This window comes from Amaranthus tricolor, chromosome 9 (genome assembly GCF_026212465.1).
Source record: "Amaranthus tricolor cultivar Red isolate AtriRed21 chromosome 9, ASM2621246v1, whole genome shotgun sequence".
Lineage (NCBI taxonomy): Eukaryota > Viridiplantae > Streptophyta > Magnoliopsida > Caryophyllales > Amaranthaceae > Amaranthus > Amaranthus tricolor.
In genome coordinates this window covers 99,150-124,149 of record NC_080055.1, presented here as the reverse complement: position 1 = coordinate 124,149, position 25,000 = coordinate 99,150, and the positions used below count along the sequence as shown (strand labels likewise).

General features: G+C 33.5%; 3 protein-coding genes and 4 pseudogenes across 3 annotated transcripts; 4 read left to right on the top strand and 3 right to left on the bottom strand.

The window, feature by feature from the left end:
* The first annotated feature begins 1,021 nt into the window (after positions 1-1,021).
* On the top strand, positions 1,022-1,973 carry LOC130824114 (uncharacterized). The gene is made up of 3 exons (XM_057689004.1): positions 1,022-1,215; positions 1,469-1,664; positions 1,731-1,973. The coding sequence occupies exons 1-3, from the start codon at positions 1,022-1,024 to the stop codon at positions 1,971-1,973; spliced, it is 633 nt and encodes a 210-aa protein (XP_057544987.1).
* Positions 1,974-7,913: 5,940 nt separating this feature from the next.
* On the top strand, positions 7,914-8,329 carry LOC130824177 (30S ribosomal protein S11, chloroplastic-like; annotated as a pseudogene).
* Positions 8,330-8,399: 70 nt separating this feature from the next.
* Positions 8,400-9,417, top strand: LOC130824111 (DNA-directed RNA polymerase subunit alpha-like; annotated as a pseudogene).
* Positions 9,418-9,457: 40 nt separating this feature from the next.
* On the bottom strand, positions 9,458-10,661 carry LOC130824110 (30S ribosomal protein S4, chloroplastic-like; annotated as a pseudogene).
* Positions 10,662-13,243: 2,582 nt separating this feature from the next.
* LOC130824010 (NAD(P)H-quinone oxidoreductase subunit J, chloroplastic-like) lies at positions 13,244-13,803 on the bottom strand. The gene has a single exon (XM_057688873.1). It carries the CDS (start codon positions 13,801-13,803, stop codon positions 13,327-13,329), a length of 477 nt encoding a protein of 158 aa, XP_057544856.1. The 3' UTR covers positions 13,244-13,326.
* A 1,597-nt stretch (positions 13,804-15,400) lies between these two features.
* LOC130824109 (uncharacterized) lies at positions 15,401-24,024 on the bottom strand (annotated as a pseudogene).
* Positions 24,025-24,628: 604 nt separating this feature from the next.
* On the top strand, positions 24,629-24,973 carry LOC130823167 (50S ribosomal protein L2, chloroplastic-like). The gene has a single exon (XM_057687788.1). It carries the CDS (start codon positions 24,629-24,631, stop codon positions 24,971-24,973), a length of 345 nt encoding a protein of 114 aa, XP_057543771.1.
* Positions 24,974-25,000: the final 27 nt, after the last annotated feature.

Sequence of the window (25,000 nt, the reverse complement as noted above, 5' to 3'; positions counted from 1 at the left end):
CCTCCTTTTGTTTTTTTTTTTATTTTTTTCTTTTTTTTTTGAGTTATTGAGGAAAGTATATTAGTTGGTAGTTCTTGATGAGTGGATGATTTATTTTGTTAGGTATAATCTAGAATATATGTTGTCAAAATAACACAATTTTTAGTTTTCTAATTAATTATTAATGGATTTTCAGCTATTATTATGTATCTAAACGTTTTATGATCTTGTTTGTTTTTCAATTTGTTTTGTTGATGGAATTTAGGTTTTACATTCAAGTTTATATCTTTTTTATGATGAGAAGGGACAATTGTTAGGTTTATAGGAATGTTGTTATCCTTGTGCTTGTCTTATGGATGACAATGAGCTTAGGAAAAAACCAATTGGATGTCTTCAATTGCTGTGTTTCAGAAGATTTACATTAGGGTTTGAGAAGATGTGATCATTTGTTGGGACTTTTTTAAGTCCATTTATCCTATTTCTTTCATCTGGTAAGCTGCTATATTATGATTTCAATTCATTGTATAATGTTTTTTATGGTGATTCATTATGAAATTATATATATTATTAACATTAGTCTATAAATATCGCTTTATTGCAATCTAAACATATTTTTAAAAAAAATAAAATAAAACTGGACCCGTTTTGGACCCGGATCCGGTACTGGATCCGCAGTATTCGCGGATCCGGATCTGGGTCCTTCAAAACTGGACCCGCGGATCCGAGTCCAGATCTGGATTTTGTTCTTAAAAACGAATTCGGATCCGGGTCCACCTGGACCAGGTCTAGATCCGACCCGTTGCCATCCCTAGTCAAGGGGATACTACTAATATGCTTTAATATTCTAATGATACACAAAATCATTAAATAACCTTGTCATTTTCTCAATTGTAGAAAATAATGGTTGATTTCAAAATGAGAGAATTCAATGCCTTGAAATTTGCAGGAAACAATTTTATACAATGGGCTTCAGATGTCAAATTATATCTAAAAGGAAAAAGTTTATTAAACACAATAATTAAACTTAATCTTGCCGACAAAGATGGGTATCGAAAGAGATCCCATAAAAATTGAGGAAGATAAGGCAAAAGCTGCATCAATTTTGAGACATCATTTAACCGACAGTCTCAAACACGAATACACCAATTATGAGGACCCAAAATTACTTTGGGAAGAGCTAAATGAAAGATTTAGCTATTATAAAAGTGTACTTCTCCCAAAGGCCATCGATGAATGGCGAGAGTTAAGATTTCAAATCAATTAGTACTTATAATTCAGTCCTTTATATGATAAAATTCAAAATTAGTCTATTGTGGACAACTAATAACAGATAAGAAATGATTGAAAAAAACATTATCAACCTTTCACGTAAATAGCATTTTGTTACAACAACAATATCGTGAAAGGCATTTCAAGAAATATCATGAATTGCTGAAAACACTTCTTGTTGCGGAACAAAATAATGAATATTATTAAAAAATCACAACAGGAGACCTGTAGGGTCTATACCCTTTAATGAGACAAATATGATTAAGAGGAATGTGCGCTATCGAAGTCGTGGGAACTATTTCATAAGAGGCAGAGGTCGTGGAAAATATCACGAAAAGAACGGCATGAATACTTTTGAACAAGGAAAATTCTATGGCCGTGGTCGTGGTCGTGGTCACGGACTTAGTTGTGGCTGCGTACGTGGCCACATTTATGAAAGAAATATATTTACCCCCCAAAATGATAATTTTAAACAATTCCAGAAACACAAAAGCACATGTAATAGATGTGGCATGACAGGACATTGGGGGCGAACTTGTCGTACCGCCAAACATTTAGTGGATTTATATCAAGCTTTCCAGAAAAATAAAGGAAAAGGGGCGGAAGCAAATTTTGTTAATGAAGCAAGTACATCTGGGCCCACCTTAGATGTCTCCGATTTCTTTAATAAGGATGTGAACCTCCACAAACTTGATCCCCAAGAAGAAGATAATTACATCTTTTGAGATGACTAGATGCATTTTTTGTTTCTCTAACTTGTTTTCCCTTCTTTTTTTTAATTTGATAAGTTGTAATTCTCAACTTATGTTTTTGTATTGAGTATTCTGGCTTTATATGAATAATATAATTTTTTTTTTCTTCTCTTGTCCGAGAAAAGGAAATGTCAGTAAATGGATCAATATTTCATTGCCTCTTGGACAGTGGAGCAACACATACAATATTGAAAAATCAAGAATATTTTTCATACTTAAAATTGCTTCAGGCAAATGTCAATATATATACCATATTAGGAACAACAAAATTAATTGAAGGCACTGGAAAAACATGCATCATACTCCCTATGGGGACAAAATTAGTAATAAATGATGCACTATACTCGAGTAAATTTAAAAGAAATCTTATCAGTTTCAAGGCAATACGCCAAAATGGTTACCATATGGAAACCAAAACCATAAATGAGAAAGAATTCTTATGCCTTACAACAGAAAGTAATGGCACAAAAATTATCCTTGAAAGGATGCCAGCATATTCATCGGGGTTGTATCTCACTCATATACACCCGATTGAAATAATTATGATAAAACTAGACAATAAAGAACTATTCACTGTATGACATGACCGCTTAGGTCATACTGGCATTGGGATGATGCATAAAATAATAGAAAATTCAGTCGGGCATCTACTAAGAAATATTAAGATTCCCAGTCAAATGAACTCTTATGCACCTCTTGTTTTCTTGGAAAATTTATTACTAGATCATCAGTAAATAAGATTGTTACTGAATCTCCTATATTTCTTGAAAGAATTCAAGGAGATATATGTGGACCAATTAATCCACCATGTGGAACTTTTAGGTACTTCATGGTCTTAATAGACGCTTCCACAAGATGGTCACATGTAAGCCTTCTATCAAGTAGAAACAATGCATTTGCAAAACTACTTGCACAAATCATCTATTTGAAGAATTATTTTTCTAATTATACAATAAAAAGTATTAGATTGGACAATGTCGGTGAATTCACATCTCAAACTTTTAATGATTATTGCATGTCAATTGGAATTAAAGGGGAACACCCTGTGCCACATGTTCACGCACAAAATGGTCTTCCTGAATCATTAATTATGAGATTGTAATTAATTACAAGACCACTTCTAATGAAATCAAAATTACCATCATAGGCCTGGGGTTGTGCAATATTACATGCAGCATCATTGATTAGGCTAAGACCTACAGCTTATGATAAATATTCGCCAATACAATTAGTAGCGGGTCATGAACCTAATATTTAACATTTGAAAATCTTTGGATGCGTTTTATATGTGCCCATTGCTCCCCCTCAATGTACAAAAATGGGTCCAGTAAGAAGAATGGGAATATATTTCGATTTTGAATCTCCATCAATCATTCGATATCTTGAACCATTAACTGGTGATCAATTCCAAGCTAGATTTGCTGATTGCTACTTTAATGAGACAATATTCCCATTCTTAAGGGGAGAGAATGTGGACTTACAGAAAAGAAATATGTAACTTATTTGGAAAGCAACACATTTAGAATATTTAGACCCAAAAACAAAATCATGTGAACAAGAAGTACATCGAATTGTTCATCTACAAAGTGTTGCTAACCAATTACCTGATGCATTCACAGATACTAAGAAAGTTACAAAATCACATTACCAGCAGCAAATACTCCTGCTCGAATAGAAATTCTTGATGAAAAGGCAAAAAGTAACGAAATTGTTGTGCAAAGAAAGTGTGGAAGGCCACTTGGTTCAAAAGATTTAAAACCAAGAAAATTGAGAAAACAAGAAGGTACACCAAATGATACTCAAAATGAAAGTGAGAATAAAGGAGAAAATCAAGATATCTCCGATAATGAAAAAGAAGAAATGAAAATAATGAAACCTCAATAAATTATATTTTCTCCAAGAAAAAATGGAATCAAAAAAGGATCATTCCAAATGAATCCTTTGCTTATTCCATAGCTATTGATATAATAAATGATGAAAATGATCTTGAACCAATGTCAATAAATAAATGCAAAAAAAGACCTGATTGACCAAGATGGAAAGAAGCAATTGAGGCAGAGTTATAATCATTAGAAAAAAGAGAAGTTTTTAGGCCAATTTTACAAACTCCAAAAGGCGTAAAACCCGCAGGCTTTAAATGGGTATTTGTAAGAAAAAGAAATGAGAAAAATGAAATTTTCAGATACAAGGCAAGACTTGTAGCCCAAGGTTTTTCTCAAATGCCAGGAATTGATTATGAAGAAACATATTCCCTAGTTGATACAACCACACTCAAATTTTTGGTAAGTTTAACAGTTTCTCAATGCCTACACATGAGATTGATGGATGTCGTAACTGCATATTTATATGGGTCACTTGACACAGACATCTATATGAAGGTCCCTGAAGGACTAAACTTACCAATAAAGAATGTACCTAGAGAAATGTTTTCTATAAAATTAAAAAGATCATTGTATGGATTAAAGTAATTTGGGCGAATGTGGTATAATCGTTTGAGTGAATACCTTATGAAAGCAGGAATCAAAAATAACCAAATTAGTCCATGTGTATTCATCAAACGATCTCAATCACATTTCGTAATAATTGTAGTGTATGTAGATCACTTAAATCTGATTGGAACTCCAAGAGAAATTGAAATAACAGCCAAATATTTGATGAGGGAGTTTGAGATGAAGGGTTTAGGAAAAGCTAAATTTTGCCTTGGACTACAAATTGAACATTTGAAAAATGGAATATTTGTCTATCAGAGCAATTATACTGAGAAAGTTTTTAAACGGTTTTACATGGACAAAGCTCATACACTAAGTTCCCCAATGGTAATACGATCACTAAACATAAAGGATGACCTATTCCGTCCACAAGAAGAAAATGAAGAAATTTTAGGCCCTGAAGTGCCATACTTGAATGCCATTGGTGCTTTAATGTACTTAGCAAATAATACAAGACATGATATGGTATTTTCTGTAAATTTGTTAGCTAGGTATAGTAATGCACCAACAAAAGGACATTGGAATGCGATAAAACATCTATTTCGATACCTAAAGAGAACTATAGACCTTGGATTATTTTTTCAGTCAGTAAATGATGCCATACTTACTGGATATGCTGATGCAGGATATCCATCTGATCCGCATATGGCTAAGTCACAAATTGGATATGTATTTACATATGTAGGAACCGCAATATCTTGGTGATAGGTGCAAATTTTAATAATCGCAAGCGCACGGTTGACGTGTAGTCGCGGGTCGAGATCAGTAGGTGTGCGACGAGTCGTGGCATCTGCGGGATGACTCGTCGCTTTTGTTCTGGACTGTAATGCTGAGCGACGAGTTGTGGCTTTTTGGCATGGTTTATCTACGACTTGTTTCTTCCCCTTGGAGCTTGTTTGGCTCATTCTCTTCACTTCTTTTAGGGGTCTTAAGCCCTTTCTCCAGGCCTTCACCCTCTTATCACCCCCGGGACCTAATAAAACTTCAATTCCGCCTCAAAAATTACATAAAATACATTATTGAGCATATGAGATGAAAATGTCAAATATCACCTATAACACTACCTAAAACTCACTAAAACATCACATAAGGAGCATGAAATTAACACAAATGAGTGCAAATAATTGCACTCATCACTTGGAAATAAACAAAACAAACTCTAACGGCTACATCCTCAAATCACGCAGAACTTAAAGCTTTATATGAAGCCATTTGAGAGTGTATATGGTTGAGATCCATGATCGGTAAACTTCAAGAAGATTGTGGTTTAAACGATACAACTAAGGCACCAACTACAATTTATGAAGATAATGATGCATGTATCAACCAATTTAAAGAAGGATACATTAGGGGAGACAGAACAAAACACTTGTCAGCAAAATTGTTCTTTGCACATGATCAACAGAAAGATAAAAAGATAAAAGTCCAAGAAATTCAATTATGTGAAAATCCCGCTGATTTATTCACAAAGTCACTTCTGTCAAAGCAATTCGAGTATTTGATATGGAAGATTGGGATGTTCCGATTTAAAGACATATGTTAGCTTCAGGGGGAGAAATATGCTCACTTTATTAATTTATTTTTTTTTCCTTTGATCAGGTTTTTATCCCACTGGATTTTTCCTGATAAAGGTTTTTAATGAGGCAGTTTTAGAACTATGAATGTCATAATAAAATTCCCACATGTATGTAATGCATTCAAGGGGGAGTGTTACAATTGATTTGACAACTCCTTTGAATGCATTAAGTTGTGAAATCCTATCTTTTTTATTAGTAACTTGTACTTCTACTTGTGTCTTGCACTATATATATGTGCATCATCTTGTATTACTATGTACAATAAAAATATGAGATAGATATATAAGTTTATCAATCACTTATACTATTTTTCTTCTTATGTTCTATCTACTTTTTAACAGAATTCAATTATTTGAATTTCTAAACTATGAGTTTCAAATTCAACCTCAGTGTTTGAAAAATCTTATAATTTTCAATTTTATATTTTAAATCCCAAAGTTTGTTACCACTTAATGTATATGTATATTTGCAAAAAACTATCTTATGTATTTATTTTTGCCAAAAAATACCTAATGTGACATATTTCTTCGCAAATGACTACCACTTAATCGAAAAAGGTTAGTTGTCTGTTAAATTTAAAGGTTTGACAAAAATAAAAAAAATAAATTAAAAAAATAACACATGTCAATGTTTGACTGGTTAAATCAATTTTTAGTTATAAAAAAAGATAAACAAAAAAATTCATCTACTCATTTTTATTTTTTTATTTTACTCTTTTCTAATATTTTTTTTACTTATCATAACGATATTTTTTTTAAAAAAAAGGACGTAGCTATTATCCTTATGAGGTAACTCTTTCGGAAATCCGGTCAAAACAAGTACTTATTTGTCTATTTTCTGACATATAAACCGAAAAAGATATTTAACATCATTTTTACCCATCATAACAATGTTTTTTTTCATAAATCGGACGTCGCAATTATCTCTATGGGGGGATAACTCTTTCGAAAATCCGGTCGAAATAAGTACTTATTAGCCTATTTTCCAACACGTAAACCGAAAAAGATATCTAAGGCCATTTTTACCCATCATAACGATATTTTTTCAAAAAATGAATATTGCGATTATCCTCATGGGGGTTACTCCTTCGAAAATCCGGTCAGGATAAGTACTTATTTTTGAAAGAGTTACCCCAAAAGGGTATTTACGGTGTTCGTTTTTTAAAAAATCATCGTTATGATGAGTAACGGCTTGTCTAATATCACTCCTGTATTAGTTGATACTTTAAGGGGGTTTTATCTGAAATGAAAGAACAAAAATGGATTTATGAAGGTTTGATTACTGAATCACTTCCTAATGGTATGTTCTGGGTTCGTTTAGATAACGAAGATCTGTTTCTAGATTATGTTTCGGGAAGGATACAACGTAGTTCTATACGAATCCTACAGGGAGATCAAGATTGAAGTAAGCCGTTATGATTCAACCAAAGGTCGTATAATTTATAGAATCCGCAACAAAGATTCAAACGATTAAGTCGTTTTTCAACATTCCTTATTCCTTTCTACAAAAATAAAATTCAAGGTTCAAAATATCACGAAACATATTTTCTTCCAAAAATTAGATTCAAAATTAAAACTAAAGAATAACAAATATGAAAATAAGGGCTTCTGTTTGTCAAATTTGTGAAAAATGTCAACTGATCCGCCGACGGGGACGAATTATAATAATTTGTTCTAACCCAAAACATAAACAACGACAAGTATAATCATTCTACTAAACTATATACTAATGATCTTTCTAAAATAATTGCTAAAATATTTTATTGCTGAAAAAAAATGACAGATTTGTTTTGACATGAAATGGATATATCCATTTGTCTTTGAATCATATTTATGAGATGATAAAATATGGCAAAACCTATACCAAAAACAGGTTCACGAAGAAATGGACGTATTAGTTCGCGTAAAAGTGAATGGAAAATACCAAAGGGTGTTATTCATGTTCAAGCAAGTTTCAATAATACCATTGTGACTGTTACAGATGTACGAGGTCGAGTGGTTTCTTGGGATTCTACCGGTACTTGTGGATTCAGGGGTACAAAAAGAGGGACACCTTTTGCAGCTCAAACCGCAGTAGGAAATGCTATTCGTACAATAGTGGAACAAGGTATGCAACGAGCAGAAGTCATGATAAAAGGTCTCGGTCTCGGAAGAGATGCAACATTACGCCTATTCGTAGAAGCGGTATACTATTAAGTTTCGTACGAGATGTAACCCCTATGCCACATAATGGCTGTAGACCTCCTATAAAAAGATGCGTGTAAAAATAAGAATTGAAGGGATTTCAAGAGAAAAAATAATTCAAAGATATGATCAATTTTGTAAAATATTACTATGGTTCGAGAGAAAATAAGAGTATTTACTCGGACACTGTAGTGGAAATGTGTTGAATCAAGAACAGAAAGTAAATGTCTATATTATGGACGCTTTATTCTCTCTCCAGTTATGAAAGGCCAAGCTAATACAATAGGCATCGCGATGCGAAGAGCGTTACTTAGCGAAATAGAGGGAACATGTATCACAGGTGCAAAATTTGATAAAATACCGCACGAATACTCCAAAATAGTAGGTATTCAAGAACCAGTACACGAAATTTTATTGAATTTGAAAGAAATAGTATTGAGAAGTAATCTATATGGAACTTGCGAAGCATATATTTGTGTTAGGGGCCCCATATGTGTAACTGCTCAAGATATCATCTTTCCCCCTTATGTAGAAATAGTTGACAATACACAACATATAGCTAGCTTGACGGAACCAATTGATTTGTTGTATTGGATTACAACTCGAGAGAAATCGCGGATATCAGATAAAAGAGCAAAATAACTTTCAAGATGGAAGTTATCCTATAGATGCTCTATTCATGCCTATTCGAAATGTGAATCATAGTATTCATTCTTATGGAAATGGGAATGAAAAACAAGAGATAAGAGATACTTTTTCTCGAAATATGGACAAACGACAATTTAACCCCGAAAGAAGCACTTTATGAAGCCTCCTAGAATTTAATTGATTTATTTATTCCCTTTCTACATGCAGAAGAAGAAAACTTATATTTAGAGGACAATCAATACAAAATTTCTTTACCCCTTTTTAACTTTCACAATAGATTGGCTGAAATAAGGGGAAAAAAATAGCATTGAAATATATTTTTATTGACCAATTAGAATTGCCACCTAGGATCTACAATTACCTCAAAAAATCCAATATACATACATTATTGGACCTTTTGAATGACAGTCAAGAAGATATTATTTAAATGGCGGATTTTCATATAGAAGATATAAAACAAATATTTGGCACTTTAGAAAAACATTTCGTAATTGATTTTAAAAAAATGACAAAAAATTGATTGAATTTTCCAGACTGGATTAAAAAATGAATTTAATACAAAATTCAATTGAATAGATGTATCTAGGGAAAATTCACTTTGAAGCGACTATTCCCTAGATACAGACCTTGTGTTATTTCACAATTGAATCAATTTAAAAAAGACCTAAAGTTAGGGATTTATCAATGGGTAATGTTGCTCCAATAGATAACCAAAGAGCTACTACAGTACCAACCAAAAAAAAACGTTGTAGCTACTGGACGACGAAATGGGTTTTGGAATTTATTCACATTCTCTAAAAAAGGAACTGTTACCGCAGGTACTGAAACTAGTAAAAGAACGCCTAATAACTTATTTGCAACTGTATGAAGTATTTGAAATACAGGAAAGAAATACCATTCAGGTAATATTTCCAAAGGAGTTGTAAACGGATCCGCTGGCTCACCAATCATTGATGGTTCTAAAACCGCTAATCCTACGATACACGCAATAGTACCTAAAATCACTACAGGAAAAATATATAAAAGATCATTAGGCCATGCGGTCTCCCTATAATAATTATGCCCCATACCGTTCGCTAATTTAGCTCTTAATACAAGATCATTTAAGTCAGGTTTTTTTGTTATTAGGATAGATGAATTCTTATAGATTCAATTCATCCCCCGAAAGAACCAGACATGATAATTTTTCATCATTCGGCTCGAGAAAGAATTAAAAGAACTAAATGGATCATTTGATTGACTAATCCTTTATACGGGAATGGTTGAAGAGTCAAATGTTTGGGAAATTCCTCCTGGGGGGATGAATCAAGAGAAGTTTGAATTAGAACTCTGGATTTTTTGTTCATCCCTGGACATAATAGTATCTTGAGGTTTGCAACGATAACTTGGTATATCTACTATACGACCATTCACTAAAATGTGTCTATGGTTAACTAATTGGCGGGCTCTAGGAATAGGCGGAGCTATACCCAATCGAAAAAGTAAGTTATTTAAACGCATTTCAAGTAATTGTAGTAAAACCTGACCTGTTGACCCTTTGGCTTTTTTGGCGACACGAACATATTTAAGTAATTGTCTTTTTGTAATACCATAATGAAAACGCAATTTTTGTTTTTCTTCTAGACGAATACGATATTTAGATCTTTTTCCGGAACGTGATTGGTTTCTAAGATCACTTTCGGCTCTAGGCCTTTTATTAGTTAGTCCGGGTAAAGCCCCTAGACGGCGTATTTTTTTGAAACGAGGCCCTCGGTAACGTGACATAAAGACTCCTTTCTTTATTTCTTTTCTTTAATTTCTATTTATATAATATATATATATATATATATATATATATATATATATATATATATATATATATATATATATATATATATATATATATATATATATATATAATTAATTAATTAAAGAATAAAAAGATTAAGCAAATACAACTAAAATTAAAGAAAAGCCAACTATCGGAATCGAACCGATGACCATCGCATTACAAAAATGCGATGCTCTAACATCTGAGCTAAGCGGGCTCACATAAATTCTACATGCACTGGAATTAAATAAACTATATTTTATTTTAGGCTTATTCATTTTTATTCTTTTATGATACGAATTTCAAATACTATTTGAAATTAAAAAAATAGAAATATTGAATTTAGTTTATTTCTCTCTATGTATATTCTCTTTTGTGTCAAGAACAAGTAGATTTAGAAATTATATGAAATTCTATTTCTCTTTTTAATTTAGTAGAGCTATGAATTTTCAAATTCATTTCAAAATCGAAATACAAAAATTAGAATCGATAAAGATTAACTTTGAATCTTAATAAGCTATTCTTCTGCTTTCATTTATAGACTATCATAAAAAAAAAAGAATCGACCCTTTGAGTATTCAAAATTGCAGGGCAAAATCAACGGGGAATAGGATATATATGTTATATATACATCTATATTGAATTGTAGTTACAGAAATGATAGAATCATTTCTGATTAGACCAAAAAAAAATTCAAATATAGACTTCCGATAGAGATGAAAGAAGATAGACAAAAAAAATTTCGGTTATAGTAATTCATATAAAATCTCATGAATTGGATGGTTTCGACCGAATTGAAAGAAAAAAAATAAAATAAACGAGAAGGACATCACCCTTAGATCCTAATCTAAAAAAAAGAGGGACATGGCGAAATCGGTAGACGCTACGAACTTAATTGGCTTGAGCCTTAGTATGGAGACCTACTAAGTGAAAACTTTCAAATTCAGAGAAACCCTAGAATTAATAAAAATGGGTAATCCTTAGCCAACTCCTTTTTCTAAAGTAAAAAAAATATACGGATTTAGAAAGCAAGAATAAAAAAAAGGATAGGTGCAGAGACTCAAAGGAAGCTGTTCTAACAAATGGAGTTGATTGTGCTGGGTTGTTCGAAGAATTCTTTCGTCGAAATTCCTAATTAATGGCACTTCGAATCTATTCTGTATTTCTATTTTTAGAATTTTTAGATATTTCTGATTTCGAGATAATATAAAATATGAAATTTTCTAGAAATAAAAATGAATATGAAAAAAAAGAATAATTTTTTTGACTCTATTTCAAGTTGAAAAAAGAATCAAATATTCATCAAATCATTTACTCCATAGTCTGATAGATCTTTCTTTGAAAGAACCGGTTAATCGATTACTCGGACGAGAATAAAGATAGAGTCCCATTATACATGTCAATACTGACAACAATGAAATTTATAGTACGAGGAAAATCCGACGACTATAAAAATCGTGAGGGTTCAAGTCCCTCTATCCCCAAAAGCTTTTTGACTCCCTAACTAGTTATCTTTTTTTTTTCTTTTCAAACGGATCTGGACAGAAGTGTTTTTCTCTTATAACAAGTCTTGTGATATATATGATAGACATATAAATTGATATCTTTGAACAAGGAATAATCATTTGACTGATTCAAAATTCATATGATTACTCATAATAATCAAATTATAGACAAATTTCGAATTGGAAAACCAAAGAGATTTCGATACCTAGATAAGACTTTGTAATAACTTTCGTCCTTTTTTTAATTGACATAGACCCAAGGTATCGAGTAAAATGAGAAGATAATGCACCAGAAGGGTGAATGAATGGCCGGGATATCTCAGTTGGTAGAGCAGAGGATTGAAAATGCTCGTGTCACCAGTTCAAATCTAGTTCTTGGCACATAACTTTTGTATGAGTATATATAATATATTCTACAAATTAACGAATACGAATTGATATACATATTCATTACTAGTCGAGATCATGACACGTACATAATTTATTTAGCTAGTTATCGCCCAAGATACCCCACCTATCCTTAAAAAAATAGATGGATCCAAAGTTTTTAAAAGTAAAATCAAAATAACGAATTTTTTTATGTTTTCGATTTTTTTTATTTGTTCATATGGTGTTTACTCTCAGAAAAAATGCATATTAATACTTCATACATATTCCAAATATTCAAAAAAAGTTGAAACACTCAAATAAAATTAGAGTCTCGAAGAGTTAAAGGATGAAGATAAATAAGAATGATCTTAGATAAATAAGAATTATCTTAGATAAATTCCAAATAGAATCAGATTTCCTTTGGTATATATTTCTTGATTTCCTAATAATATAAGAATTTATGGGTATAGGACTTTTTGACCCCTCTAAGTGAGTAATTGATGGATACGCGGTACAAAGTTCATAATGCATAACTTTTTAGTTCATTCTATTGGTTCTTAGCTTATCCAAAAGAAAACTTTTTCAAATCTCAATGAATTCTTGACTTGTCTTTTATTTTTTTATCTATTCATATTCCATATATAGAATACCTACGGGACTTCAGTTACTTTATTTAATCTAAAGCAGAACATATATAATATAAAAAGTCTTTATGTCGTAGAAGTGAAAATAAATTCCTTACCATTCAATAAGCATCTTGTATTTCATAAAAATTGGGGACAATATAATCCTTACGTAGGGGCCATCCTATCCAACTTTCAGGCATTAAAATACGTTTCATGCGTGAATGATTATCATAGGAGATCCCCAACATATCATAAGATTCCCGTTCTTGAAAATCCGCGCTTTTCCAAACCCAGAAAACGGACGGAATTCTAGGATTCCTCCTTGAAGCAAATACTTTTACGCATACTTCTTCTGGTTGATCCACACCGTATTCTATTCTCGTACGATGATACACACTAGCTAACAACCCGCCTGGTGCTACATCATAAGCACATTGAGAACGTAAATAATTGTAACCATATACATATAAAATAACAGCAATGGAATGCCAATCTTCGGTCTTTATTTGTAAAGTCTCTATTCCTTGGTAATCGAAGCCCAAAAATCTATAAACTAGCCCGTGTTTGACAAGCCAAGTAGACAAACGACCCTGCATCATGTTTATATCTCCTTCGTTTTTTGTATAAATATTTTACATTGACTTTAACGATTTGATGAGATTTATCAAAATTGACTTGCTGCTTACAATTCCAAAAACAAAAAAAAGAATCCTATTTAATTCACTAATTCATGGGAAGATGATGAGCTTTTGTACTTGAAAAATGTTTCATGAGGAATCTCGGAAGTAGAGCGAATTTTATAATTATAAAGCAATTCTTGATCATAATTTCCGGTATGAATGCTACGCTCAACACGAAACTTGTGATTGATAGTAAAACATCGATTCTTCTGTTGAGACTTAATTCTATCTTCATTTGAATCTTTCTACCATACTATTAAATCTCATTGAATATTGCTGTTTCTAGCCTGCTCATTTCAATTAAGAAATGAAATTGGAATTTTATTTTGATTTTTCAATCATTTATAAATAACTAAAAAGTCAAGTTTCATTCAAATTAAACATTTTGGCTGACTGTTTTTATATAAATAATAAGTAAAAAAGCAGTAGGAACTAGAATGAATAAGTGCAGTAGCAATAAATGCGAGAATATTTATAATCTCATCGTTTTTTTACTTCAAATAACTTTTGGGCGGAATATTCACATATGTAGAGTATCTTCACTCTCAATAGTGACATAAAAGTCAATATAACGACATAGAAAGTCGGGATGTCCATGACGTGTACGTATGGGATGAACTAAATCCTCATTGAATTGGATTTTTCCATTAGAAGGGGCTCGTACATGTTCTGTAGTACCCACTGTGAATACTCCGCCCGTATGAAAAGTTCTTAATGTTAGTTGAGTACGAGGTTCCCCAATAGATTGACTCGCAATAATACCCGCAGCTTTTCCCAATTCAACCAGGTCGCCGTGAGTAGGACTCCGGCCATAGCATAATCGAAAGATCCAAGATGCACTCCTACAAGTAAAATGAGTTCCCCAATATATATATCATCTGCTAATACACGACTGATTAATGTTTGGATAAAAAATCTTTTCGACATTATACCGTTCCGAGAAGTTACAGAAATACCTTGAATAGTGCCACAATCCGTTCTACGTACAACAATATGTTGAACTACTTCGTCAAGCCTTCACGTGAGATATCCAACATTTGATGTTCAGTATCCACAGCTCCTTTGCGGGCTCCGTAGCAAGAAATGATATATTCTGTTAAAGAGAGTCCTTCGCGTAAATTGTTTTGAATAGGTAAATCAGTTGATGTGCCTGAGACACATTTTCTCTAGCTCTCAAAAAAGACATTATATAGACTGCATTATAAGGGTCAGTCATCCTAAAATTAGGATTCATTTCTTGTCGCAAATATTTACTTTTAGAATACCATATCTCAATAGATTGACGTAATTTTTCTACCGCGTGTACATTCCCATAATGATGGTGTTTTTCCAAACTCAAACTTTGTTGTTCAGCATCTTGGACTAGCCATCCTTTAGATTGTATTGTTAAAAGATCATCAATTCCTAATGAAATGGATGTAGCAGTGGCTTGCTGGAAACCCAAAGTCTTTACTTGATCCAGGATGTGTGACGTATATGCCATTCCAAAGTGATCTATTAATCGACTAATAAGTCATTTCATAGCAATTTCGTCTATCGCTTTATTGTGAAAGACCAAATTGGCCCGTTCTGCCATAAGTACCTTTCGACAATGAATGGAGTTGAGTTAGTGTGACTTCTTTATCTTGATCTTAATTCACCTAAAACTTCACAAATTAGAATCCTAGTTAAAACCGAAAGACTCAAATTCCGCTGGGATTGAAGAATTACGCAGCTTAGGTACAATATGATTAAGTATACTATCAGCAGACTTGACAAAATCCTTGTATTACTTCTTCAATTTCTCGATAAAGAGAAATATGACCAACCATAGTTCGAATGTATATAAAAAGAATTTTTTTTTGACACTTCTTATTATTAGATAGTGCGTATAAATCTCATGATAGGTACCCAAAGAGTCATAGTGAACTTCAATAGGAGTTTCTTTTGAAGAAATAATGCGTTGATCTAACTGCCACCGGAGCCACAACGCACTATCTAAATTGATTTTTTTTGACGATAAGATCCAATTACATCATAGGAATTACAAAAAAAGGGTTCTTTCATATAATGATAATTATTATTATCAATTTGATCATTTTGATATATTTTTTTAGTCCCTGGATTATACCTATTTGCACAAATACCTCGACGAGTCCCACTCGTTAATATATAGAGTCCAATAAGCATATCTTGAGTTGGTACAGAAATGGGATCCCCGATAGCTGGAGACAAAAGATTCATATGCGAAAACATAAGTAAACGCGCCTTTGCCTGAGCCTCCAAAGATAAAGGTACATGAACAGCCATTTGATCCCCATCAAAGTCTGCATTGAATCCTTTACAAACTAACGGATGTAAACAAATAGTGCACCTTTCCACTAAAATAGGTTGGAACGCCTGTATACCTAATCGATGCAAAGTAGGCGCTCTATTTAACAATATGGGATGCCCCTGCATAACTTCCTGTAGTATTTTCCATACACTCGGCTCTTTTTCCCGAATTTTACGCTTAGCAACTCCTATGTTCGAAGAAAGATGTTTCCTAATTAGATCACGAATTACAAATTTCTGGAATAGCTCTATTGCAATTTCATGAGGCAATCCGCATCGATGTAATGAAAATGAAGGGCCTACGACAATGACGGAACGATCGGAATAATCGACCCGTTTACCAAGTAAAGTCTCACAAATTCTTCCTTCTTTACCCTCAATTACATCTGAAAAAGACTTTTAAACTTTCTTATGACCATCCCTCATTGGTTGTCCACGGATTCCATCATCAAGAAGTGTATCTACCGCTTCTTGTACCAATTTCTCCTAACACATTACTAATTCTCCCGGTGTAGATCTATTTGTTGATAATAGATCAATAAGAGTATTGTTCCGATAGATAACTCTTCTATAGAGTTCATTAAAATCTGAAATCATTAATTTACCTCCATCTATTTGAATGATCGGTCTCAACTCAGGAGGAAAAACTGGTAATAAACGTTCATTTCCGGTCGATATTTGTTCGAATAAAATGCTTAGCTAATTCCATGTGTCTAACAAAAAAATCCTTTCTTCTTCCAACTTTTCGGTCTTCCCATTCATTTCCGGTCGGTCCTTCTTCCCCTAACTCTTTCCATTTTGCGAATGAATAATCTATAATAGTTCACAAATCCAAATCGGCTAATTGTTCTTGAAAAGCACTTTCTCCAGTCGATATTTCTCTATTTCGAAATGTATCAAACCCTTGGGTAGTAAAAAAAATCGGGATGCTGTATTTCCAGGATTGGATTTCATATTCGAATAAACCTCATAATTGTAAAAAAGTAGGTTTTTTCGCTATAGGCCTAGCAAATGAAAATTTGGTATAGGATCCTATAAGATCTCCCTCCCTTCAAAATCGGACGTGAAAGTTTCCCCTCGTCCGGCTCAAGTAGTTGTAGCAAACAAATAAAGAAAGGAATTCTCGTTTTCGTTTTCAAATAAATTAGACAAAATCGCCAAAATAAAAGATCTACTCCTTACTCAAGTTTCATTAAACACTAAGAATCATTTCCTTGATTTCTTTGTCTTTTCATTTTTTGGTCTTATTTTGTGAATTCTTTATTTTTATTCAATTTAATTCCAACAAAAATGAACTGTGAAATTCGTGAGTAGTCTCCCTTCCTTCAAATGATGAATCCCCTTAAAAAAAAAAAAGTAACTTGAAATTCAGAAGGAATTTACTTGTCTATGTATTGTTCTATTCGATCTTTTAGGTCACGACTTCACCTCGACGGTTATACTACAATGCCTTCAAAACCTATATGCGACGAATAGACTCTTGTAACCATAACATATTTGCTTGCGTATATGAACCAAATTTCTTTCTAAATGAAAAAGAATGGTTAATTCCACCAAATTTTTTTTTTTTATTTTTAATATTTATTTATTTTTTTTACGAGGTACAAGTAGAAATTACTATTTCTTTGTCATGAAATTGAACATGGACCAATTCCCTTTTCATTTGGGAGTATTGAATACCTGTATAATTCTGAGCTTCATGTTCTTCCGCCCAGGAACCACGTCAGAGCCAGGGTATCCCTTTTGTATAGAATAGGATGACAGTTTCTCATTTTGAATCTGTAAAAGCATAATTTCGATCAAATCACACATCGTAGTATACCAGGCCCTCTAATTCTTTCAGAGGTTTATCTAAAAAATTCGCAATATAACTAGGAAGACGTTTCAAATACCACACGTGGGTTACCGAGCATGCCAATTTAATATAGTCCATTTGATACCTTCGTATTCGAGAATCAACAAATTCGACTCCGCATTGTTTGCAAAATTTTGGGTCTTCTTTTTTATCTCCGATTACTCGATAATTTCCACAAGCACAAATTCCACTTTTTATAGGTCCAAAAATTCTTTCACAATATAATCCATCTGTTTCGGGTTTATTGGTTTTGTAATGAAAAGTATAAGGTTTTGTCACCTCTCCAACTGTCTCTTCGTTAGGTAAGATTTTTTTAGCCCAAGTACTTATTTGTGGAGGATAAACTGATCCAATTCGGAGTTGTTGATGTTTATACTGATCGATAATAGAAAAAAATTCTAATTTATTCCAATTAAGCTTCCATCCTATTAATTTGGAAGTATTTTTCAGATACAAGGAAATGATTCACTTTTAGAGCTAAAGATCGTAGTTCTCGAACAAGTAGTCGAAAAGATTCTGGAGCATCTTCGGGGTTAATTATTGTTCCCCCAATGATTGTAGTACCAAGTACTTCTTGGTGAGCTTTAATATGATCCAATTTATAAGTAAGCAGCAACACCAAATCCTTGTAGAGCCCAAACCTCCATTTCTCCTACCCTCTGTCCTCCTTGCTTGGCTCTTCCTCGAAGGTGTTGTTGTGTAACAAGTGCATAATGTCCACTAGAACGGCCGTGGATTTTATCATCCGCTTGATGAATTAATTTCAATATATAAGGATTTCCTATCGTAACAGGCTGTTCAAAAGGATCTCCCGTTCTTCCATCAGATATTCAACTCTTTCCGGATACTCGGGTTCAAATACCCATGGATTCGCTGTTTGCTTACTGGCTTCATATAATTCCGAAAACACTACTTTTCTCGAAGCCTCTTGTTCATATCTCTCATCAAAAGGTGCTATTCGATAATATCTATCTAGCAGACTCCCCGCTAACCCGAGCGAACATTCAAATATCTATCCTACATTCATTTGGGAAGGCACTCCTAATGGTTTAAAGATCATATCAATGGGTCTTCCGTCTTGCAAATAAGGCATATCTTGTCTAGGAAAAATTCTGGAAATGATACCCTTATTTCCATGCCTTATAGCTACTTTATCACCTATTTTGATTTCACGTTTCTGTAAAATATATACATGAATCATTTCTGGATTATATCTATAACCCCCCATTTTTTTGGATCCTTTTCACATCAATAACTCGCCCCCTACCCCCTATAGGCAATTTTAGACAAGTTTCCTTTGATGTGGATACCTGAATGCCAAGTATAGCTCGTAATAATCTATCTTCTGGAGCATACGAAAATCCTTTTGCCATCTGAGGCGTTAATTTACCTACTAAAATATCCTATTTCTACCCACGATCCCAGCCTCACAATTCCATTTTTGTCTAAATTGCGGAGTAAATGAGCTTCTAAATATAGTATTCGCTAGTGACCTTTTCAGGACCTTGACTTGTCACATAAGTCTGAATTTCATATCTCCGTATGTGAAAAAAAGTATAAATATCTTCATAAATAAGACGCTCACTAATGAGTATCGCATCTTTAAAATTGTACCCTTCCCACGGCATATAAGCTACTAATACGTTTTTTCCCAAAGCTAGTTCACCACCAACTGTAGCGGCACCATCTGCTAAATTTTGTCCCTTTTTAACGCGTTTTCCCAGTGGAATCCGGGAGTTTTGATGCATACAAGTATTTTTGTTGGAATGTTGATACATAACTAATGAAATGTTTATAGTATTTCCATTGCCTGATAAAATCATCTTGTCAGTAGTTCTATAAATAATCTTTCCCTCATGTTCGGCTATAGCAAGAACTCTTGAATCTAGAGCCGCTTGGTGTTCCAACCCAGTTCCAATAAGGCACTTCTCGGACTAAGAAAGCGGAACTGCTTGACGTTGCATATTAGAACTCATTGAAGCTCGATTTGCATCATTGTGCTCGATAAAAGGAATCAGGGAAGCTCCAATAGAAAAATATTGGAAGGAAAAGATACTTCAAAGATGAACTTGTTCCCACACAATAGTCAGGAATTCTTGACGGTATCGGGCTGGAACAACCTGCTCCTCCTGACTACCTTGATTCAGGGCCAAAGAATTTCCAGACGCTAACATATAGTATTCGTCTTTACTTGGTGATAAATAAAGGATCTGTACCCTTTTTGATCTCTCAGAAATTTCATAATAAGGGATTTCTAGAGACCCCCAAGGCCCAATCCTCACGTGAATTGCTAAGGATCCAATAAGCCCAACATTAATTCCTTCAGACGTGTCAATTGGACAAATATGCCCATAGTGACTAGGATGGATATCTCGTATCCGAAAACTAGCAGTTCGCCCTGTCAATCCCCCAGGGCCCAAATAAATTTCTCCCATGAACTATTTGTGTCAATGGATTAGTTCGATCCAAAACTTGAGATAATGGTGTAATCCAATAAAAAAGATTCAAAAGCCGTTGTAAATAGAGTTGAATCATTATTTTGATGAATCGTTTTTTCGTACAGAAGAAGATTATTTAAACACTTACTCAAAATCTCACTTATCAGATGCCATTGTGGAAGATACAAAATTTTATGAAGAATTCGCCATGATATATCTGATATGTACATAATATCATGAAGAATAGATAAAAATTTTGGATTGCTACTTAGTATTGACAATAGGTCTGAAAAAGTATCTAAAAACAGAAAATTTAGATATTTGTACCCTGTCGAAGTAAGGAACCATGGCATATATGTTTGGAATAGATTCCATTTTGAGAGAGTTGAAAAAGCACTATCTCGTTGAAAGGCTCTATACATCTGCCCTTTCTCAACATATTTCTTTAGACAAAGACTCCGTGTTTTCCTCTTTTTCGATAATAAATGTTTCTCAGAACATAGAGTGTAAATCAAACCGAACTTGAGATTGAGATACTGATCCAAGTTCTTCCTTTCTGAACAGATAGATTCATATTGGAAAGAGGTGGTTTACCATAAGTTCTTTCAAAATGGACTATTTGTCCCTCTGTTAGAGGTGTTCCAGAAATGCCTGCAATCGAGTAAATAGTTCTATGAACGAATAGATCAGATCGAATTGGAAAATCGTTAGGTATGCATATGTTAGATACTTGTGAATCAATTGGTGAAATAGTATCTTTCTCCAAAAAAGCATGTTTTTTTTTACCGACACTTAAAGAAAATTTGTTGTTGTGAATGAACAAGATATTGAGGAATTGTCTATATGTAAAATCAGAATTATTGATACGGGCCTTTTCCATATAAAAAGGGAATCTTTTGTTACAATAGATGCAGAAGTGATGTGGAATATTCAAGAATCGAAGTCGATTTGCTTTATTAAAAGAAGATATCAATGATCTTCTATGAAATGGTTTTACGGGATTCAACCAATTGTTTTGATCGTGGGATATCATTGAGAAATAGGAATCCGTGGTATCAAAGGATTTCCCGCGATTATTTCTAGTATGGAATGAGTCAATCATCCACTTTGGTATCTTATTGAACAAAAATGGTGATATTGTTCCTCCATTGATCAAGAATTTTGATTTTTGGAAAGTATCATGATCATCCAATAAGAAAGCTTTCAATTTTTTCAAATGAACGATTTGAAGACATATTGATTCTAACAAGGGATTGTAGAGTTGATCATTCTGACCTTTCAATTCATAAATGTGGATCTCGGACCTATTAATAGGGATATTCCCAAAACTCAAAGAAAAATGGAAGCGAGTTAGACAAAAAGAGAAGCAACTTGGAAAGTGACTTGGACAAAAAGAAACGAAGTGACTTAGACAAATCTTTTTTGTCGATAACCTCAGACCAATCAATTGAATATTGATTAATACATAATCGATCGAACACTACTTGAAAATGGCTCCTCTGCTCAGAAACAAAATGTTCCAAATGTTCCTGGAAATTTTTGCTCCCATAGTCCCATTGAACCATTTGTATCTATATGCATCAGGATCCCGATTCATGAATCTCTCGGTTCGAGAAATAAAAATAAGAGGATCAACCCATTTCTTCTTACTCTTTTTCAAATTCGATAAATGTTGGTTGATCGTATATTTCCTTATAGTTCTATGATTTAGAGTATCGTTTTTACGTTTTCTATCTTCCAAATAATTCCCGTAGGAGATTTGAAACCCATTTTTTCGGATCCTTCGAGAAAAAGATTCACTCTCTTCATAAAAAATAGGAGATAGAACCAATAAATATTTCTTTTTCGATTCATCCCTGGAGTTAAATACCTCGTTCAAGAGTTGTTTTTGATCCAATCCGTAGGAATCAATAGAAAAGGCAAATCCCTTATGATACACCAGATCCGGCTCGGTTATTGATAGAGTGAATAGATCCGCCATTTCTTGAAATTTCTCTTCTCATTCAAAATCGTGGTGTAATGTGTATCCCCCCTGTTTCAGTCATGGAATAGATGAAATAAGTAAAAAAATGAATTCAAGAATGAAATCTTAGCGGAACTGTCCATATCCGATTCATCCTTCGGAACCATATCACATCTCGGATCTGATGAAATAGGATAAATTGAGACGGTACTTTGTAAATACTTAATTATCTTGAATATACTAACCATTTCGTTATTTTCCAATCGCATGGAAGGGGCAAAAGAAACATCTTGTTGTTTCTTCAACAATTTCTAATCTCTAGTGGACCTCTCAGTAGGATTTGAACCCAGATGAAGTTCTGACCATCTGTTAGAGAAAAAAGAACGAGTGGATCTTGTATTAGAATCCATAACTTGAACAAAACTAGATCTTATGGAATCAAATTGAATATTTGACGATACATTCCATACCTTGCTAAAAACCGGATCCTTATTTACTAACCACACATTGTCTAGCCAAATCCAATTTTCTCTCGATGCGTTCCTCAAAAAATCTGATTCGTACGGATTCTTCCCCCAACTAACAAATAAATCTTGGTAGAATTGCCACATATGAAATTGAGCACAATTTTGCAAAGAAATAGCCCACTTGTTTCTCGAGAAGAGATGGGAAACATGCTCAATATCATTTGATTGACTAGTTGACCCAACCCCTTGTTCTTTGAAGAAACTCTCCACTTCAATTGGTATTTTTTCACGAAAAGCAGACATGAGATAACAAATCTAGTGCTTCACTACGATTTTGAAAAGCTGTCCCGAATTCAAGTTGATTATATTTCGCCTCTTCCTCAGAGAAAGATAATCAAACAATTCCCAATCGTGGTCCTTGCGGATCGGATCATCCATAAAATATACAAAGGGAAACTCAAGATATTTGATATCTTTCTCTTTTAATGAGATCTCAATTCCAACGACGGTTTCATTAGATATCTTACAACTAGAATCCCTCTTTTTTCCGATCCAATTCCTCCACCACCGCGAACCCCGGTTAGATTCAGGCATAATATAGTTTTTAGTTATTGGAAGAAACCAAGTACTCTCTTTCGGATCTAGTAAATAACTCTCAGAAATCTTCTTTCCTTTTGGAAGATAGAGTAGCGAAACAATCAGCCTATTGATATTGGAAGACCAAAAGGATTTTTTCAATGTATCATTTCTGGGTCCAATGGAATTCATAGGTTTAGGAAGAAGCCCTATAAAATAGAGATTTTTTCTTTCGACCATATTTCGATTGGTAATACGATATATAAGGACCACTACCACAAAGAGTACTACACCCTTGATCGTGAAATATCGATTGCTTGTTGAACCCTGTGAATTACATGAAAGTAGGATACTCCAAATTCAGGGGTCAAAGATTTTTATTAAACGTTCTTGGTGGAAAAAAATGTGAATGAAAGATCCCACTGAATTGAATTGGGTCCATGAATCTAAGAAATAGTGATAATTCTTAATCTATCTCAATTCGAAAATCCAGGATTTGAATTGATGTCCTTTCATTGATTCCTCCTAAATTGCATTGATTTATCCTAAATATTTCATTTCAATTGGAATTTGGTTATTCACCATGTACAAGGATCCCTGCTAAGCATCCATGGCTGAATGGTTAAAGCCCCCAACTCATAATTGACGAATTTGTAGTTTCAATTCCTACTGGATGCACGCCAATGGGACCCTCTAATAAGTCTATTGGAATTGGCTCTTTGATTCCATAATCTTATCATTCATACATAAGGAATTAGTGTGGTATATACATATCGTAACATATGAACAGTAAGAACTAGCATTCTTATTGAATCTCGAACTAAAAGGGAAGAAAATAGATTTATGGATGGAATCAAATATGCAGTATTTACAGACAAAAGTATTCGGTTATTAGGGAAAAAACAATATACTTCTAATGTTGAATCAAGATTAACTAGGACAGAAATAAAGCATTGAGTCGAACTTTTTAATAGCTATGAATAGTCATCGACTCCTGAGAAAGGGTAGAAGAACGGGACCTATTATGGGACATGCAATGCATTACAGACGTATGATCATTACACTTCAATCGAGTTATTCTATTCCACCTCTTGGAAAGAAAAGAACTTAAATAAAAATACTTAATAGCATGGCGATACATTTATACAAAACTTCTACCTCGAGCACACGCAATGGAGTTGTAAACAATCAAGTGAAATCCAATCCACGAAATAATTTGATCTATGGACAGCGTCGTTGTGGTAAAGGTCGTAATTCCAGAGGAATCATTACCGCAAGGCATAGAGGGAGGGGTCATAAGCGTCTATACCGTAAAATCGATTTTCGACAAAATGAAAAAGACATATATGGTAGAATCGTAACCATAGAATATGACCCTAATCGAAATGCATACATATATAGGGATGGTGAGAAGAGATATATTTTACATCCCCGAGGGGCTATAATTGGAGATACCATTGATTCTGGTACATAAGTTCCTATAAAAATGGGAAATGCCTTA